Raw genomic sequence first — 20,522 nt, 5'->3', positions numbered from 1 at the left:
AGGTGGCACATGCATCTGGAGTTCCTTTGCAGTGGCCAGAGGCCCTGGCATGCCCATTTTCCCTCTCTCTCTCTCTCTCTCTCTCTCTCTCTCTCTCAAATAAATAAAAATAAATTTTAAGAAGGGAATATTAATCTATTCTGAAAAAAAAAGAAAATTAAAAAACTACTTTCCTTAAAACACTTTTTTGAGAATTAAATGAGATAAGTGTGTCTATGTTCATCACAGCACCTCTCACATAACAAAAGTTCAATAAGTGCTAGCTCCTTTTTTATTCTTGTGGTACCTTCTATGGGCAAAAGGGGAATCTGAGTCTTGCAATGGCTTCCCTAAATTGAGAAGAGAAAGTTGGAGGCTTTGTCAGTGACTCATACCTTAGCAAAAAGCCTAGGGGAACAATGAAATGAAGGATTTAACATGGTCATACTTGAGCTTTAGGAAGGAATCTACCAGAAGTATGTGGGGCTCAATTATGAATGGTGAGGCAGGGCTAGAGAGATTGCTTAGCAGTTAAGGCACTTGTCAGCAAAGCCAAAGGACCCAGGTCCAATACCCATGTAAATCCTTGTAAGGTTGGCACATGTGTCTGAAGTTCACTTGCAGTGGCTAGATGTGCTGGGGCACCCAATCTCTCTCTCTCTTTCTCTCTCTCTCTGTCTCATAAATGAATAAATAAATAAATAAAATATTTTTTAAAAAAATAAATGATGAAGTAGTGGACATGCGGGTTAGTTCAAGGAATTACTATGTCATGCAGTACTGATCTACACATAGCTTACATTCCAGGAAGAGCTCTTTCATAAGCCTTTTTGGTTTTGGGGGGGGTATTTATTTATTTATTTATTTATTTATTTATTTATATTCAGAAGGGGAGAGAGACAATGGGTGCACCAGGGCCTCCTGCCACTGCAAATAAACTACAGAAACCTGCCCCACTTTGTGCATCTGGCTTTACATAGGTGCTGGGAATCAAACTTAGGCTACCAGGTATCGCAAGCAAGTGCCTTTAATCATTGAGTCATCTCTCCAGCCTGGTTTTCTGTTTTTTTGAGATGAGTTCTCAGGCTAGGCTCAAGCTCATGGCAATTTTCCTGCCTCAGCTTCCCAAGTGCTGGGATTATAGGCATAAGCTATCATGCCTGACTCATAGGCTTCTTTTTAATAATCCTCACAAGTATAAGATTTAAGTGGGATATATATGATTATACTGACTTTTCTGAATAAGAAACTGAGACTGTACAGTGAAATAGCTCATGTCACCTACCTAGTCAACAGGAATGAGAGATGAACTGAGACTACAAGTCTCCCTCCATAATCGGGTCTTCCTACTGTGCTAGGTGATCCGGTCACTAAGACAAAAGCTGAGCAAACAGCAGTATTTGATGATGTAGATAAACTAAAAAGATTGAATTCATTTGCTTTAGCAGTAGTTACCTGTTGCTATTTCCTACATTTTATAATAAATGTCTTCTGTTTTTGATACAGGGACTTTCAAGGTACAGAAATGGGACAGAGACAGACATGACTTCCTCGAATCTGCTCCTGGCTTGGGAATGTTTGTGACTATTACAACTTATAATGATGAGGTAAAACATTCTTCCATGCTTTTCTTTGTTAAAAATGCACATGCAGCAGGGTGTGCATTTTTAATCCCAGCACTCGGGAGGCAGAGGTAGGAGGATCGCCATGAGTTTGAAGCCACCCTGAGACTCCATAGTGAATTTCAGGTCAGCCTGGGCTAGAGTGAGACCCTACCTCGAAAAAACAAAACAAAACAAAAAAAAAAAAAAAGCACATGTTTTGTCACCCTGCTTCCAGTTTGATATAGATAATTTGACAGAGAGAAAGAGGGAGAGAGAATAGGCACACCAGGGCCTCCAGCTGCTGCAAACTAACTCCAGACACATGTACCACCTTGTGCATCTGGCTTATGTGTGTCCTGGAGAATCAAACCTGGGTCCTTTGATTTTGCAAGCAAGCACCTTAACCACTAAACCATCCCTCCAGCCCCACCCCTGCTTCCAATTTTAAAGCTCAACATAAACACTAATCATCATTTACAATCCTTCACATAAGACTAAATAAAAGGCATGACACAAAAATACAGGAAGGGCTTACCCTCAAGGAACTAACAGTCTAGGTGATCTCATCATATAATATTTTGTTTGTTGTTTTTGTTTTTCTAGGTGGGGTCACCCTAGCCCAGGCTGACCTGGAATTCACTGTGTAGTCTCTGGCTGGCCTCAAACTCACGGGGATCCTCCTTCCTTTGCCTCCAGAGTGCTGAGATTAAAGGTGTGCACCACCATACCTGGCTTTCACATAATTTTTTTTTTTTGTTTTTTAAAAATATTTTATTTTATTTTTGGTTTTCAAGGTAGGGTCTCACTCTAGCCCAGGCTGACCTGGACTTAACTATGTAATCTCAGGGTAGCCTCAAACTCATGGTGATCCTCCTACCTCTGCCTCCCAAGTGCTGGGGTTAAAGGTGTGTGCCATCACACCCAGCTAAAATATTTTATTTTTATTTATTTATTTGAGAGAGAGAAAGAGGCAGAGAGAGAGAGAGAGAGTGCAAATGGATATGCCAGGGCATCCAGCCCACTGCAAATGAACTCCAGATATATGTGCCACCTTGCACATCTGGCTTATGTGGGTCCTAGGGAATTGAATCTGAGTCCTTTGGCTTTGCAGACAAGCACCTTAACTGCTAAGTCATTCTCCAGCTCTCACATAATATTTTTAAGAAAAATCAAATGTGCTTCATACAGGCTGGAGGCTAGATTGTACATGAGCCAGGCCTATCTGTTTATTTGTGCTGTAGCCTCACCAAAGCAGGAGGGCCACATAAGCTACCTCTTGGTATCCTTCCTCCTATAACGGCTGAGGCCTTTTGGGTAAGGCAGCCATACAGACCTCTTCCTCACGGGGGTTAGCAGAGGTTATAAAAGTCAACACAAAAATAAATATTTAAAAGTCTCCAAGCATGGTGGCATAGATTAAGTAAATAAAAATTTATAAAGCCATCATGGTCAAGTAGAATGTTGACCTTGAGTCAGAGCCAAGTTCATGTGCTGACTATAAGTTATAGCTGGGGGCAGTTATCTGACTGCTTTCCCCTCAGTTTTCTCCGGTGTATGATGAATATGACAGAGACGTCTATTCCCAAGTGTGCCAGCTGAGGCCTCTGATTTCTCAGTCCATTGACTCAAGCATAGTCATGCTGGACATGTGTTTGAGAGTTGCAGAATGCTACTAAACCAACGTCTCATGTAACATGATGGTCTCTAGCTGACAAGGGGAGGGTGCTTGATGAAGACAGGGCAAAGACCTGTTCTCACACAAACAAGATCACTGATTGGTTCAAGCTCAGGCTATGCCCTTTGACACCACACTCACAAGACATGAGAATTATTCCACTGAAGTCTTCAGTCCCACTAGGTTATGGCCCACTCCTGCCTGATTTAATAGTTTTCTCTCAGCATGCTGGACACCTCATGGACAATAGATCTACTGTGACCATTTGTCTAGATCCAGTCACCTGTTGGGACAGGTACCTTCTCCTTTCTACTATGCTATCTTTTATGCCTCTATGTCAAAATCCAATTCTTTCATTTTCTTTGTCAGTTAATCTTTGAGAACAATTGAAAATGTCCCCAAAGCTCATTGAATCAGAGTTAAAATATTCTTTTGGTTGAGTGGCTGGAGAGATGGCTTAGCAGTTAAGGCACTTGCCTGCAGAGCCTAAGTACCCATGTTTGACTCCCCAGATCCCGTGTAGGCCAGACACACAAAGTAACACATGCACATGGTAGCATACACATCTGGAATTTGATTGCATTGCCTGGAGGCCCTGTCATGCCAACACACTCTCCATCTCTCTCCCTCTCTCTCTCTCTCTCTCATAAAAAAATATAAAAAATAGAGCCGGGCATGCTGGTGCATGCCTTTAATCCTAGCACTTGGGAGGCAGAGGTAGGAGGATTGCCATGAGGTCAAGGCCACCCTGAGACTACATAGTGAATTCCAGGTCAGCTTGGACTAGAATGAGACCCTACCTCAAAAAAATTGTTTTTGGGTTGTGCTACAAAAAAAATTTCAGAATAAAACCATTTCATTCTTTTTAAAAGACAGAAGGGGAACTGGAGAGATTTCTCAGTGGTTAAGTCTCTAGCCTGCAAAGCCAAAGGACCTGGGTTTGATTCCCTAGTACCTATGTAAAGCCAGATGTACAATGTGGTGCATACATCTAAAGTTCACTTGCAGTGGCTAGAGGCCCTGGCATGCCCATTTGCTCTATCTGCCTCTTTCTCTCTCTGTTTCTCTCTCTCTCTCTTATAAATAAATAAGTGTGTGTGTGTGTGTGTGTGTGTGTGTGTGTGTGTGTGTGTGTGGTTTTTCAAGGTAGTGTTTCACTCTAGTCCAGGCTGACATGGAATTCACTCTGTAGTCTTAGGGTGGCCTTGAACTCAGTGATCTTCCTACCTTTGCCTCCCGAGGGCTGGGATTAAAGGCATGCACCACCGCACCTGACTAAATAAAAAAATTTTAAAGACAGAAAGGAACTTTTTCTGAGCCAGGCAGAGTGGCATGCACCTATAGTGCCAGCTCCTCAGAAGACTGAAGCAGGTACATAGTGTGAGCTCCTGAGTTTAAGGCCAGCTTGGAACCCCCCATCACCATTTCTTAGGACCCCAGATCCCTTTTGAGAGCCCTGCCATTGCCTCTGCAAGTGCTCTGTTTCTGCTGGATCCGATGTGTTCAGAGGGCATCCCTAAACATTTCCCATTCTTGTGGCATATGACTGACAACCTGAGTGAGGAACATACCAAGTGGCATTGGCGGTGCTGACAACAGCAGATATGGGCCATATATATCTCTGTATTCTGCATTCCATTTCCCATTTCCAATATTCCTGCTTCATTTTGTAGAGGAAATTGCATGGTTCTGTGGTTCTGAGGATAAATGATTGACATAATGTCAGTGTCAACAAGTGGCCACAATGAAATTCAAACTTAATCATGCTTTTGTCCAACACAGCAAGCCAATAAGCATTCAAAAACTGTTTGTTGGCCTGCAGAGATGGCTTAGTGATTAAGGTGCTTGCCTGTGAAGCCTAAGGACTCATGTTTTACTCTCCTGGTCCCACGTCACAAAGTGACACAAGCATACAAGGTCACACATGTGCAAAAGGTGGCCCATGTGTCTGGAGTTCAGTTACATTGGCTGGAGGCCCTGGTGTGCCAATTCTCTCTCTCTCTCTCATAAAAAAGGCCAATTTGTTGGGCTTGCCTAAAAAAAAAAAAAATGTTTGTCAAGTTAGATATTCACTAAAACAAGAGTCTACAGCACCTTGAATGAAAACCAGATCTTAGAAATTAAATTGAGTAGGTAATGAGTAATCATTGAATATTTTTTCAGGAAAGAGTTGCTATTCATGCAAAAATAGAAATAAATTACAAAACGTGATCCTTGACTGCAAATTTTCTTAATAAACTTTCCCTTTCAATGGCCTATTAAAGGAAATAAAGCATATGGTAAGATTCTTTCACTTTCTTCAAATCAAAATTAGAAGGCATTTTAAAAACAAATCTTTATGGCATTTTTCCATTCATGTATAAATACACATACATACATACATACTTGTTTTTCATATGATCTAAGACCATGTTTTAGAGAAGTTTTGGGTTCACAGAAAAATTGACATTCATGGCCTCCCCTACTATCAACAGCTCCCACCATAGTATAACATTTATTACAGCAGACGAACATACACTGGCACATCATTATCCCAAAGCCCACAGTTTTCATTAACTTTGGTGTAAATTTTAGACAAATGAGTTATAACATATACCCACTGCTTTAGTATCATACTAAACAGTTTCACTGCCCTAAACATCCTCTGAGGATTGCATATTTATCTCTCCCTTTCTTCAGCCCTTGGCAACAACCCACCTTTTTACTGTGTCCAGTTGTGTCTTTCCCAGACTCTCATAATGTTGCAGTCATGCAGTATGATACCTTTTCGGCCTCTTTTGAAGTGTTGTCAATCTCTTTCACTTCATATGCACTTAAGGTACTTCTGGGCTAGAGAGACTGCTCAGAAGTTAAAGGTGCTTGTTTGCAAAGCCTGATGGCTCGGGTTCTATTCTCCAGTACACATGCATCTGGAGTTCTTTTGCAGTGACTGGTGGCTCTGGCTCCACCCATTTTTCTCTCCTCCTCTCTCTCTCTCTCTCCCTCCCTCCCTTCTTTCTTTCTTTCTTTCTCTCACTCTCTTATATATATATATGTGTATGTGTATGTATATGTATATGTATATGTATATATGTATGTATATATATATGTGTGTATAAATATATATATATGTATAAATATATATATAATTTTTTTTAAAGATACTTCTGTGTCTTCTCATGGTGGCTTGATAGCTCATTTCTTTTTATATTTTTATTTACTTAGTTTCACGTGTGTGTGTGTGCGTGCACGTGCATGTGAGTGTGTATGCACATTTGCATGAATGCCAGGGCATCTTGCTGCTGCAAATGAATGCCAGATACTTGTGACACTTTGCATTTTGCTCATGTGGGTGGCTTGGAAATTGAACCTGGACTGGCAGGTGTGGTAGGAAGCTTCATGTTGCTAGGATGAACGCCTAAACTAGACACAGTTTATAGCGGGGAAGGGTTTATTTCAGCTTAAAGATCCAGGGGGAAGTTCCATCTATGGTGGAAGAAGCTGGCTCCCATTCATACAGCCAAGCACAGAAAGAAAACAAAAACAAAAACAACAGGACTGGAGAGATGACTCAGTGGTTAAGGTGACTGCCTGCAAAATCTAATGACTAGAGTTCATTTCCCAGTACACATGTAAAACCAGATGCACAAAGTAGTGCATGCTTCTGGAGTTTGTTTGCAGCAGCTAGAGACCCTGGCATGCCCATACACTCTCCTTCTCTCTCTCTTTCTCCCTGTTTGTCTCTCTCTGCTTGAATGTAACACAGTTTATATATTCACCCATAAAAAGACGTCTTCATTGTTTCTAAGTCTGGGCAGTTATTTATAAAGCTGCTATAAACATCTCTGTATAAACATCTGTGTGAGCCTAAGTTTTCTTGATCTTTTCGAAGAATCTGCTGATAGTTTTACTATTTTGCTATTTATTTGTAATTTATTTCTTCTCTGTTTTGTTATGTTTTGTCATCTGCTTACTTTTTATTTAATTTGTTCTTCTCTTTTCAAGCCTGATGACTGTAGACTTCCAGATTCCACATAACACTGGACACAGTGATCTATGTCTCTGTAATCCCAATGCACCTATGGTAACAGGAGGCAGAGTCAGGAGAATCCCAAAATTTACAGGCTAGCTAGTCAGTGGCAAAAAAGAAAGAAACAGAGACCTATCTCAAAACAAGGTAAAAAGCCAGGCATGGTAGTGCACACCTTTAATCCCAGCACTTAGGTTATTTTTTGCTTCACATACTTTGCTGCCTCACTATTAGGTCCATATATACTGAGGAGTATTATGTCTTCTTATGGAAGTGGTTCCTTTATATAGTGCTTTGTTGTGGAATTAGGCCTGATAATTTTCTTCACTTCTTACATTTGCTATCTGACACTAATGTAACTATTCTAGCTTTCTTTTTTAGCATATTTATTTATTTGAGAAAGAATACACGAGATGCAGATGAACTACAGATACATGCATCACTTTTTTTGTCTGGCTTTATGTGGGTATTAGGGAAATGAACCCAGGCTAGCAGACTTTGCAAACAAACATCTTTAATTACTGAGCCATCTCTCCAGCCCCTAGCTTTCTTTTGAGTTAACATGTGCCACCATGCCCAGGTTAAAGTGATTTTTTTAATAATTTTTTTGGTTGTTTTTTGTTTTTATTTTTACTTATTTGAGAGTGACAGAGAGAGAGAGAATGGGCGCGCCAGGGCTTCCAGCCACTGCTAACGAACTCCAGACACGTGCGCCCCCTTGTGCATCTGACTAATGTGGGTAGGTCCTGGGGAACCAAGCCTTGAACTGGGGTCCTTAGGCTTCACAGGCAAGCGCTTAACCACTAAGCCATCTCTCCAACCCTAAAGTAATTTTTTTCTTTTTGGTTTTTTGAGGTAAGGTCTCACTCTAGCTCAGACTGACCTGGAATTCACTATGTACTCTCAGGGTGACTTCAAACTCATGACAATTCTCCTACCTCTGCCTCCTGAGTGCTGGGATTAAAGGCATGTGCCACCACACCTGGCTTAAAGTAATTTTTTTTGTAGGTAACATAGAGTTGAGTCATTTTTTTTCCCACCCATTTTGAAGATCTTTTAATGGGCATACCTAGAAACAAGCACCTTTAACCATTGAGAAATCCCCCTAGCCTTTAATGGATGTATTTATACCACTGACAAGTAAAGTGACTGTGGTAGTTTGAATAGATTGTCCCCAATATATTCAGTGTTTTATTAGTTTGTAGTTTGGATCTGTAGCCACGTGATTGGAGGAGGGGTCACTGAGCAGATCTTAGGGTCCAGCCCCAAGGTGTAGTGGTGGAGTTGAAATTCCAGTCTAAAGATATTCAAAGTTCCTAGTTCCATTTAAAGTTCCTGAAGGATGCTGTGTGGTTTTTGGCTTTTTTGGCCTGTGGTTTCTCTCTCTCTCTCTGCTTGGACCTGTGAAAGCAGGCCAGCTTCTTCTGCCATTATGGAACTTTCCCTGGATCTGTAAGCTTCAATAAATATCCCTTCCTCCATAATTGTGCCTGGTCTGGAAGTTCATCTCAGTGAACCTGAAGCTGTCTAGTACAGTGACTGATAGGGTTTTAGATTATTATCTACCATATTTGTTATTGTTTATATTGATTGGCTTTTTAAATTATTTTTTTAATAAAAAGGTTGTACTCTTAGACCCCCCCATTCCCACCCCAATTCTGCTGAGGGTCTTCTTCAGTGGAGTTATTGATATTCATGTAGAGACCAAGAGGTCTCAGTCAGTCTCTGGGGGTGGGGACATGGTGCCTCAAGCTATGTCCACCACTCTGAGGCTCTTAACAATCTTTCCATCCCCTCTTCTGCAATGTTCCTTGAGTCTTAGTGTGGTGGTGGGTTTCAGATTTCAATCTAAAGATATGCAAAGTGGGGCTGGAGAGATGGCTTAGCAGTTAAGTTAAGCTTCAGGTTCACTGAGATGAACTTCCAGACCAGGCACAGTTATGGAGGAAGGGATATTTATTGAAGCTTGCAGATCCAGAGGAAGTTTCATAATGGCAGAAGAAGCTGGCCTGCCTTCACAGGCCCAAGCAGACAGAGAGAGAGAGAAGCACAAGCCAAAAAGCCAAAAGCCACACAGCACACTTTAGGAACTCCAGCTAGGCACACTTTGCATATCTTTTTTTTATTATTATTTATCCATTATTTATTTATTTATTTGACAGTGACAGACAGAGAGAAAGACAGATAGAGGGAAAGAGAGAGAATGGGCGCGCCAGGGCTTCCAGCCACTGCAAACGAACTCCAGACATGTGCACCCCCCTTGTGCATCTGGCTAACATGGGACTTGGGGAACCGAGCCTAGAACTGGGGTCCTTAGGCTTCACAGGCAAGTGCTTAACTGCTAAGCCATCTCTCCAGCCCCACTTTGCATATCTTTAGATTGAAATCTGAAACCCACCACCACACCTTAAGATCCACCCAGTGACACTGCCTCCAGCCAGGTGGCTGCAGATGCAAACTACAAACTAACAACTGAATATATTGGGGGCCATCTATTCTATTCAAACCACCACAGTGAGCAAGATAGGAATCTGGTTTAGTGTTGTTTTCTCTGTAGCCTCTGGATATCTGGGGTTTTTTGTTTTTGTTTTTGTTTTAGAGAGAGCAAGAGAGAGAGAGAGAAGAGAGAGAGAATTGGTGATCCAAGGTCTCAGCTACTGCAATTGAACTCCAGATGCTTATGCCACCCTAGTGGGCATATGTACCTTGCCATTGCCTCATCTTTGTGCATCTGGCTAACTTTAGATCTGGAAAGTATACCATGACTCTTTAGGCCATCTCTCCAGCCCTGGATCTCTGTTTTGATGAGGTTTGAGTGACACAGTGTCTGTCACCATCTCCTTGGAAATGGTTTTCAGGCTAACCATGTGAGCAATATTCATGTCTCCACTTCACCTTCTGGGCTTAGGGCAGATGAGGTGGACGTGACCCATCTCATGATAGACAGTAAACTCTCTATTCTTTAAATTTCTTTTATTTATTTTTAGTTATTTATTTGAGAGTGACAGACAGAGAGAAAGAGGCAGATAGAGAGAGAGAGAGAATGGGTGCGCCAGGCCTCCAGCCACTGCTAACGAACTGGTGCATCCCCTTGTGCATCTGGCTAACGTGGGTTCTGGGGAATGGAGCCTCGAACCGGGGTCCTTAGGCTTCACAGGCAAGTGCTTAACCACTAAGCCATCTCTCCAGCCCAAACTCTCTATTCTTGATGTGTTGCTGTATCCTGGTTCTCCCTAGTATTCTCTACCATCTGCCCTGCACAAGCACACCCTGGGAACCAGCACTTTCTCACCTGCCTGATTGGCTTTTTGTTTTTCAACTTTTGATTTCATCTTTTTTCTGCTATTGGTGGTTTTAGCTGAGCATTTTCTATAATGGCATTTTCTCTCCTTTAAAAAAAATATACTTATTTATTTGTGAGAAGAGAAAGAAAGAGAATAGGGCCTCTTGCCACTTAGATGAACTCCAAATGTATGTGTCACTTTGTACATTTAACTTTATGTGAGTACTGGGTAATTGAACCTGGGCCTGCAGGCTTTGCAAGAAAGTGCCTTTAATCTTCTCTCCTTTCTTTTCTTTCTTTTTTTTTTTTTTTTTTCTGAGGTAGGGTCTCACTCTGGCTCAGGGTGACCTGGAATTCACTATGTAGTCTCAGGGTGGCCTCAAACTCACAGCAATCCTCCTACCTCTACCTCCGGAGTGCTGGGATCAAAAGCATGTGCCACCATGCCCAGCTCTTCTCTCCTTTTAAAGCATTGTATACCTCCTTAAAAGTTTCTTAAGTAGTTTCCCTGGAATTTGCAATATACATTTAAAATGGGCACATGCCTTTAATCCCAGCACTAGGGAGGCAGAGGTAGGAGGATCACTGTGAGTTCAAATCTACCCTGAGACAACATAGTGAATTCCAGGTCAGCCTGAGCTAGAGTGAAATCCTAGCTCAAAAAACAAAAACAAAAACAAAAATTAATTAATTAATTAAAAAAAATAAAATGAAGCCAAGTCCACCTCAAATAGCACTCTACTACTTACAGGTGATTTAAGTGCTTATAACTAGCAATTCATAATCTTCCTGTGTTTTATATCATTGCTGTTATGAATATCACTTATGCATAAACTGTTATCATCAGAGAATTTGTTGTTAATATTTTAGAAGAAACTATTATCTGTTGTATTAATTGCAATGGATGAAAAGTCTTAAGCTTACCTCCTCTTATTTTGTCCTTTTGTCCCTAGGGCTCATGCTTGGTGCAGATTTAATTTTGTGGCTTACATATTCTGTCTAAAGGATTCCTTTCAAGTTTCGTACAGGGCAGTTCTACTGCTGACAAATTCCCTGTTTTTGCTTTTCTGAGAAAGTCTTTATTTCTGGTCAGCCCTAAGGATAATTTTGCTGAAGCTGAGGTTGGTGGAGTATTTCCCTTCAATGCTCTAAATATTTCACTTTACTCTCTTCTTGATTGTATGATTCTGAATAGTTAGAAGTCATTCTTCTCTTTGATCCTCCATGGGCCAGGCATTTTTCCTCTGGTTCCTTTCAAGATCTTTTCTTTAGCTTTTATTTTCTGTCATTTTAATATATGATGAGGTAAACTTTTAAAATATTTTATTTATTTATTTGAGAGAGATAGAGACACAAAGAGAAAGGCAGGCAGACACAGAGAGAGTAAGGATGCACCAGGGCCTTCTGTCACTGCAAACAAACTCTGGATATATGTGCCACTTTGTGCATCTGGCTTTACATGGGTACTGGGGAATCAAACCTGGACTGATAAGCTTTACAAGCAAGCACCTTTAACTGCAGAGTCATTACTCCAGATCCTAAGTGTAACTTTTATTATTACTATATTTATTTATTTATCTTGGCTTTTTGAGGTCTCACTCTAGCCCATGCTGACATGGAATTCACTATGTAGTCTCAGGCTGGCCTCAAACTCATGGAGACCCTCCTACCTCAGCCTCCCAAGTGCTGGGATTAAAGACATCCACCATCATGCCCGGCTTGTTACTATTTTTTTTCTTTTGTATTGCTTTCAGCCTTAACACTTCATGGCGTTTCCTGAATTCCTTACATTTGTGTTTTGATATCCAATATTAATTTGGAATTTTGATTTTTGCTTCAAAATTCTTCAAATTTTGCTTCAAATTTTTAATGATTTCTTTAAATATTTCTTTTTCTTTCTGATTTTTCATTTTCCGATATTTCCATTATGCATGTTGAATTTTTTTTGTTTTTACCTAAGTTGTTTGATATTGTGTCTCATTTATTTTTTATTATTTCTTTATTTATTTTGCATTTCAAGCTGTAAGATTCTTTTTCAGCTATGACCGATCTACTAATAAACCTATTAAAGGCATTCTTCATTTCTTTATTCACTGTGTTTTTTAATTATTTATTTATTTAAGAGAGAGAGAGAGAGAGAGGTATATAGAAAGAATGAGTGTGTCAGGCCCTACCTCTAGCCACTGCAAATGAACTCCAGATGCATGTACCACTTCATGCATCTGGCTTTACATGGGTACTGGGGAATCAAACCTGGGTTCTTAGGATTCACAGGCAAGCACTTTAACCATTAAACCATCTCTCCAGTCACTGTGTTTTATCTCTATCATTTATTTTCATTTTCTTAGATCTTCAATTACTCACTTCTTTACTGCATGTTGTTTACTTTTCCATTATATTCTTTAGCATGTTAGAATTTGTTTAAATTCCTGACCTGATAGTTCTAATATCCTTGGCATATATGTTCTGGTATAGTCTCCTCAAACTATGATTTTTTCTGTCCTGCAGCTATGCCAGTCCCAACTTTTCACAGTCCCACTGTGAAAGGATTGCTGAGGCCCCAAAATCTCATTTCTTTCTGTGATGCTCTAGGACTGTCTCCATGTAGGAGCTGAAGGGAAGGTAATAAACCTGAGGGAACAGTGTTACTAGAATGCACACACTGGAATTCTGAAGTAACAGTGGGTGGATACAAGGGGTAAGCCGGTGGTGCATGCAAACCAGGTTGTTACGGGGCACAAGGTAGGACGTACTAGCATTTGCGGTGATAGTACAGTTATAGAGTTGTTTAAGGTGAGGGAAGCTATCTCATTCTCCTCCTGTTCCTATCACACATAGCCCTTTTCCAGTTACAGCTTGAAGGGTAAGGACCCAAAACCTTCCTCAAGAGCATCTCGGTGGGCTTTCTGAAAGAGATGACAGATTTCCTGTGGTAGTCCAGCCAGTATAATATGAGGGCCTGGGGTCTAAGCAGAGCCAGCAGTCCTCTCTGGTGAGGTTAGTGGTGGACTTGAGGAAATCAAAGGTGAAAATGAGTAACCCAAATAAAATGGACAAATCAGGGGCCCAAGCGGAGCATGATTAACCAGGGGGTGACTGGGTCCATGGAGGAGAAGGTGCCTGAAACTAAGACTGGTGCCTCAGGTTTTAGAATGGGCAAAGCCGGAGCTGCTGGCCCTATAGCCATGGGGGGAGACCTTGCCAGGATAGCCTGTTTCTGGATCTGAAGGAGGAGTCCCTATCCCCTCCTGCCACATACAGCCTTAGGCCCTAAATTTTTCCAGCTCCCCATCCTCTGGTTGTTTGTCCCTTCTTTATCATTGAGATGGAGATGGGGTTTCTCTTTCCCAGTGATGTCTGGGTTTTTTGTTCTACTGATCTGGATAAGATCCCAATTATTTTTCCCAAGGGCCATTGGTCTCACATCCCCATTTATAGCAAAATTTCCTCACAAGTCCCATAGTCATTTGTCCCTGGGCAAACATAAAATTGCACAGTTGTAAGTTTTTGTCCCTGGCAGTCATCTCTGCAGGTTGCCATGATGTTTTGTCGGTTGGCATAGGACCAACAATTGTCTGCCCTTTGGACTTGGATGTTTCCATATGGAACCGGCCAGGGCACAAAGATCTAGGTGGAAGATGAGAAAAGTGGTACTCACTGGACCCGTTATTGTCAAAGTCTGCACTTCTCTCCCTAGGTCTCATGGGGAAGTGTCAGGGCCCCGAAGTATCCATTTGGTAGTAACAGCTCAGTGCAGGTTAGTGTCTGATGTGGTCTGAACCCCAAGCAGGGCCATCCCAAGGATCAGGTGGATAAAGTTTTTCTTTTTCTTTTTTGCTTTTAGTCTCTAGGGCATGGCAAAAGGTGTGGAAGGTAAGAGTTTTTGGATCTTCAGCTTGAGTGGATCTTGTGGATGGGCGACAGCTCACCACAGTCTTGGCTACTCTTTGGGTACAGTCCTCTGGGTCTACATGTGGGTTGACAGGCTTGGTGTGTGAATGATGTGTCCAGGCTGAGATGCTGTCTACCTTGATGGCTATTGGAGTGGTCAGGATCACAGTGTCCCTTCAAGCCGGGTTCAGGAGTCTCCTTCCAATGTCTTTTGACAAGTACTAGGTCTCCTGGTTTGAACCCATGGGGTGGAGGTGTCTTTTCATAAATGGCCTGCAGTTGGGGCCAGATATGTTCTTGCACCTGAAATAAAGCTTGTAAGGAGGATATAAATCTTTCATCATCAAATTCAGTTAACATTTCTGCTTTTATATTAAGCAACAAGGGTGGGGATCTTGCATACATGATTTCAAAGGGGGTCAGTCCCATGGCATAAGGGGAGTTTTGATCTTGGAAAAGGGCAAAGGAAAGGAGAGACACCCAGTCACTGACAATTTCAAGGGTTAATTTAATTAGGGTCTCCTTTAGGATTCGATTCATTCTTTCTACTGTCTTGAACTCTGGGGACAATACACACAATGGAGTTTCCAATTTGTCCCCACAATTTTAACTTGGGTTACCAGTGAGATGAAGGCTGGTCCATTGTCTGACCCCAAAAGAACACGTAAGCCACACCTTGGAATGATGTCATCCAATAGGTTCTTGGCCATAGTTGTGGCAGTCTTATTCTTGGTTGGAAAAGCCCCAGTCTATCCTGAAAAGGTCTCTGTAAACACCAGTAAATACTTGTATCCACACAAACAAGGTTTTATCTCTGTGAAGTCAATTTCCCAATTTATTCCTGGTCAGGTTCCTCTTTCTCTGATTCCCGATCAAGAAACTCCACTTTTTGCATTTACCAGGCAGCAGGCATGGCATTGGGCTATGGCTCCTGTTGCCTTTTGCCTCAAGTCAAGAACTTTAAGGCAGGCCCACCCAAGTAAGTCCTCAATCTTCTGTTGACCTAGATGAGCCTAGATGAGTACTCTGGTGTATTTGTCTAATGAGTTGGCTAGCAAAGTCTGATGGGAGGATGATCCTTCTGCCAGGGGTCTTATACCATCTTTGTTCCTTATAGGCTGCTGTACAGGTCTTAATCCTCCATTGTTCTGTGTCAGTATAGTTTGGTGTCTCTGGCAAGGTTGGAGTCACCATTGGAGGCAATTTTGCCACCAGGGTAGTAGCAACCTGGAGGGCTGCCTCTCGTGCCACTTTGTTATCCCTGTTGTTTCCTTTAGAGTAGGCTCACCTCCTTTCTGGTGCCCGGGGCAATGCATGATTGATACCTCCCTAGGTAGCCATATGGCTTGTAGGAGATCCATAATCTCCTGTTTATTTTTAATGGCTTTTCCTTTTGCTGTCAATAGTCCCCTTTCTTTATAAATGGCCCCATGAACCATTGCAAAGACATAATGGCTATCAATATAGATATTAAGTCTCTTTCCTTGGTCTAGTGGTAAGGCCTTGGTCAGGGCTATCAATTCTGCTTTTTGGACAGACATACCTGGAGGGAGGGCTTCTACACATGCAGTTGTCACTGCAGCTCCTGCATACTGGACACCATCCTTAAGGAAGCTGCTACCATCTGTATACCAGGTCAGCTCTGTCCCTTTAAGGGGAAGGTCCTTGAGATAAGGTTGGGTCCCTTGTAAACCACTCAAGATCTCCAAGCAGTCGTGTATGGGACTGTCCAGGTCTGGTTCAGGTAATAGTGTTGCAGTATTGAGGGCCTGACCAGCAGCAAATTGGACCCATGGGGGGTTGAGAAGAGCTTGGTAATGAGTCAGTCTGGCATTGGTCAACCACATGTGAGGGGACTATTTTAGCACTCCTTCAATAGTGTGAGGAGTAGTCACTCTCAGGGTTTGGCCCAAAGTTAATCTGAGTCTTTAACCAATAAGGCAGTGGCTGCTATTATTCAGAGAAATGGGGGCCATCCTGTTGCACTGGATCTAATTTCTTTGATAGGTAAGCAATTGGCCTCTTCCAAGGGCCAAGAGTCTGAGTCAGTACCCCTTTAGCTATGCCTTTGTTTTCATCAACATAAAGATTGAAAGGTTTGTGGATACCTGGCAAAGTCAATGTTGGGGCTTCAAGGAGGGCCTCTTTTAATTGGAGGAAGGCCTTCTCCATGTCTGGGGTCCATTCTAGGGAGCTTTCTTGTCCCCTCTTGGCCTCATAGAGAGGCTTGGCAATTTCTGTGAATCTGGGTATCCAGAGTCTACAAAACCCCACCAACCCCAGGAACTCACATAACTGTTGCCAGGTTTTGGGGTGGGGGATGTTGAGGATTGTCTCTTTGTGGGCTAGAGACAACAGGCATTAGCCCCCTTTGAGTATGTACCCAAGGTAAGTTACTTTCCTCTGGCAGAGCTTCACCTTTCTGGCTGAAACTCAGTATCCCATGCGGTCCAATTCTCTCCGCAAGGCCTCTGTGGCTGAGCGGCAGGCTTCTTCATCTGAGGCTGCTATAAGGAGGTCATCTATGTACTGCAAAAGGGTTATTTTGGGATGGGCTTGATGGTACTCACCCAAATCCTCATGGAGTGCTTCATCAAAAATGGTGGGTGAGTTCTTGAATCCTTGTGGCAATCTGGTTCATGTTAATTGCCCATTGAATCCATGATATGTATCATTCCATTCAAAGGCAAACAGAGGCTGGCTGGCTAGGGCCAGCAGCAGACTGAAGAAAGCATCATTAAGGCCCAGAATCATTTATACATTGTATTCAGGTGGCAAAGTGTTTAGCAGAGTGTACAGGTTTGGCACCGTGGGGTGGATGTCTTCCACTCATATATTAATTTCCCTCAAATCCTGCATGTGTCAGTAGTAATTGGAGTGGGGCTTCTTTACTGGCAGAAGGGGAGTATTCCAGGCAGACTGACAAGGTACTAATATCCCTTGTTCTCAAAGTTGGTTTATGTGAGGCATTATACCCAGTTTGGCTTCTTGGGGCATAGGGTATTGGTAGACTTGGATTGGGCTGGCATTAGCCCGCAGTTGGACCACAATTGGGGCTCGATGATTGACCAGCCCAATCTGATTCCTTTTTGCCCATACACCTGGAATCCTTTCCTATAGTTCCCTTAGATATGGGCTTTCAGGGGTAGCTTGGAAGGGTGAGGTATAGAGCTTATATTCTTCCTCCAGGGACACAGTCAATACATGTACAAGACCATTCTGATTGAGAACCTGTACTCCCTTGGGGTTGAAATGGATTTGTGCCCCCATTTTATTTTATTTTTACTTTTATTTTTTGGTTTTTCAAGGTAGGGTCTCACTCTAGTCCAGACTGACCTGGAACTCACTATGTAGTCTCAGGGTGGCCTCGAACTCATGGTGATCCTCCCTCCTCTGCCTCCCAAGTGCTGGGATCAAAGGCGTGTGCCACCATACCCAGCTTGTGCCCCCATTTTAGTCAAAAGATCTCGCCCCAGGAGTGGATATAGGCACCCAGGGATGACCATGAACGAATGGGTTACCCATCCCATTCCTAACTCCACTTCTTTTCGGGTAGTCCATGATTATTGACTTGTTCTAGTGGCTCCCTGAACCCATATCCTTTTAGTGGACAGGTGTCCCATAGGTTGTTTCAGTATAGAATGCTGAGCCCCAGTATCAACCAGGAAAGCTACTGGTTCCCCTCCACCATCAAGGTTACCCAGGGCTCATGGAGGGGACATGAGCCCTGACACCCTCAGCCACTGAGCTCTCCTATTTCCAGGTTTTTAAGATTATTTTCCTTTTGTCCTTTTGTACATTTATTTTTCCAATGTTCCATCCCTTTGCAATAAGCACATTGATCCTGTTGGAGATGGGGTCAGTATTGTCCTTCCACCTCCAATTATGGGGCTGGTTTGTTCCTGTCTCTCCCATAAGCCATGGTTTTTTATCCCCTTGGGTCAGATTTTCCTATGGTGGCCAGTAGTATTTTGGCTAATCCTCTAGTCTATCTTCTGGATACTATTATTATAAATTTTTTCTGCTATTGCTACAAGTTCTGACATCTGTTTACCATCCAGTTGTTGGAGTTTTCTGCAGATTTCTGGTGCCACCTGGTTGACAAAAGCCATGTTCATAGCAGACTGTTTTTTTCTTGCTTCCAGGTCTCTCTAAAAAGGTCCCTGAGCTCTCCTCCTTACCTTGTATAACCTGTCCTACCTTAGATAAATTTGTGGGCTTCCTTGCAGCCTCTCAGAGACCTTCCCATCAGAATCTGGTGGTAGACACTCAGTCTCTTATCTGCAGGGCTGTTGGGATCCCAATCCAGGCAGGTTAAGGGAAAGGCTGCATCCATGTCAGCCTGCACAGTTGTGGGCTGACCATTAGGTCCAGGAACTAGCTTGTGGGCAGCGGCTAGAATTTGCTCCCTTTCCTCTGTAGTAAAACGAACCTGTAAGAGCTGCTGACAGTCATCCCAAGTGGGCTGATGGATTATCATTGTGGAATATAACAAGTCTAGGAGGGCTGAGGGCTTGTCAGAAAACTTCGGATTCTGCATTTTCCAATTATATAAGCCACTGGTAGAAAAAGGGATATGAGTCACGATCTGTTGGCCATCCAGACCAGGGGGTGGGGTAGCAGTTGCCCATAGAGGTAGCGCAATTGTTGTGGAGTCTACCTGTCTCATAGTCTGGGCCCATGTATGGGGAGGACTCATCACATTTCCTCCTTCTTCCCCTGGGCCCAGATCGACAGCTACCACTTGCAGTACAGGTTCTGGCACAGGGCCAGGTACATAGGGAGGCAGGTAGAGGTCCTCCTCAGGAACATAAGGGGGAAGAGCCACCAGCTTGCAGTCCTTTGGTGGTTCTAACTCCTTGGCTGACAAGATTTCTGAAGCTAGTAGTAAAAAGGGTCTCAGCCAAGGAGGGGGCCTTTCCACTAGATAATACCAGACCATGATGTATGGGACCTGGTCAGGATGCCCAGGAATCCCATACATAATACCTTTAACTTTGTAAATGGCAGGGGTGTTAAGTTATCTCCATCTGGCCATCCCACATTGAAAGTTGGCCATTCATTCCTGCAAAAAATGGTTTGTTTTCCCGACCTTACTGTTAAACCCAGATTGTCCGCCAGGCATCAGAAATCCTTGAAGTGTGACTTGACTAGGTCCAGTGGGGTGGGACTTACTGTCTGTCCCATGGTGTCTGACAAGAAAGTAAAAAAGGACAAACAAGACACAAACACAGAAACAAATTTACCAGGAAGTGAAAAAGAAACCAAAATGATGCTGACAGCGGCCTATCCCATGATCAGGCTCTGCCAGACAGTCACTACCCATCAGTATTTATCAAAACCAGAGTCAGACTGGAGCTCTCAGGCTCCAGCAGATTGGGGTCCAGAGCGTCCTCAGAACCCACTGGCCCAGAGGCATTAATTGGCACATCTGCCTGACCTTCCTGGGCCTCTAGATTGTGTCTGGACACCAGATTTACCAGAGAAACAAGGGGCAGAGTAGAGCAGGGACACACAACACAGAGGAGCACCCCAACTCACTGATCTGTGAAGAACTAATTGTTCGCCTAGAAACACTCCACTATTGAGTTGTGGGGGGGGGTCCCCCAGTGATCCCAGATGAGCCCCCAAATATAAGAATCCAAAAATCCCTGAAGAAAGATCCCAGACTCAAATATTATGTAAAAACAAAGAGTGGTTATTTTGCAGAATCAGCCAGCATGTGGGGAGTCAACCATTCATACAAAATGGTGACCCTAAAAGGAACATGCAGGGTCCTTTTAAGCACAACTAGGGGAATTCCAGGCAGGTTAGGTAATCTTCTAACATGATTGGTTAGGCAAGCAGCAGTTCCAGTTATACGTCTTTGATTGGTTGGAACAAAAGGGACATGTCTGGGCATGTTTGGACATGTCTCCAGGAACTGATTCAGGCTCCTGGGCAGCTATCTTCCCCAGCCACATATCAGGGTCACTGTTGATTAACAGCCCTTTGTTTGTGGTTTTTCCCAGAAATCTTGAGTCTTGCCTGCCTCTCTGGGGAACTGAAACTTAGGCCTAGTTAGGGTGGCACCTCATTGAA

The 20,522-nt window shown here is 42.8% G+C and overlaps 1 protein-coding gene across 1 annotated transcript in view; it reads left to right on the top strand.

Annotated features, from left to right (window-relative positions):
• Positions 1–20,522, top strand: part of LOC101593494 (transmembrane emp24 domain-containing protein 11) — a 39,532-nt gene that overhangs the window by 15,861 nt on the left and 3,149 nt on the right. The window contains exon 2 of the mRNA XM_004656131.3: positions 1,486–1,586. Coding sequence (XP_004656188.1) covers positions 1,486–1,586 — 101 coding nt within the window. The remainder of the gene's footprint in view (positions 1–1,485; positions 1,587–20,522) is intronic.

The sequence above is a fragment of the Jaculus jaculus genome, chromosome 11, assembly GCF_020740685.1.
Source record: "Jaculus jaculus isolate mJacJac1 chromosome 11, mJacJac1.mat.Y.cur, whole genome shotgun sequence".
Classification (NCBI taxonomy): domain Eukaryota; kingdom Metazoa; phylum Chordata; class Mammalia; order Rodentia; family Dipodidae; genus Jaculus; species Jaculus jaculus.
Note: the sequence above shows the minus strand (reverse complement) of the source record. Positions and strands in the feature narration are given on the sequence as shown.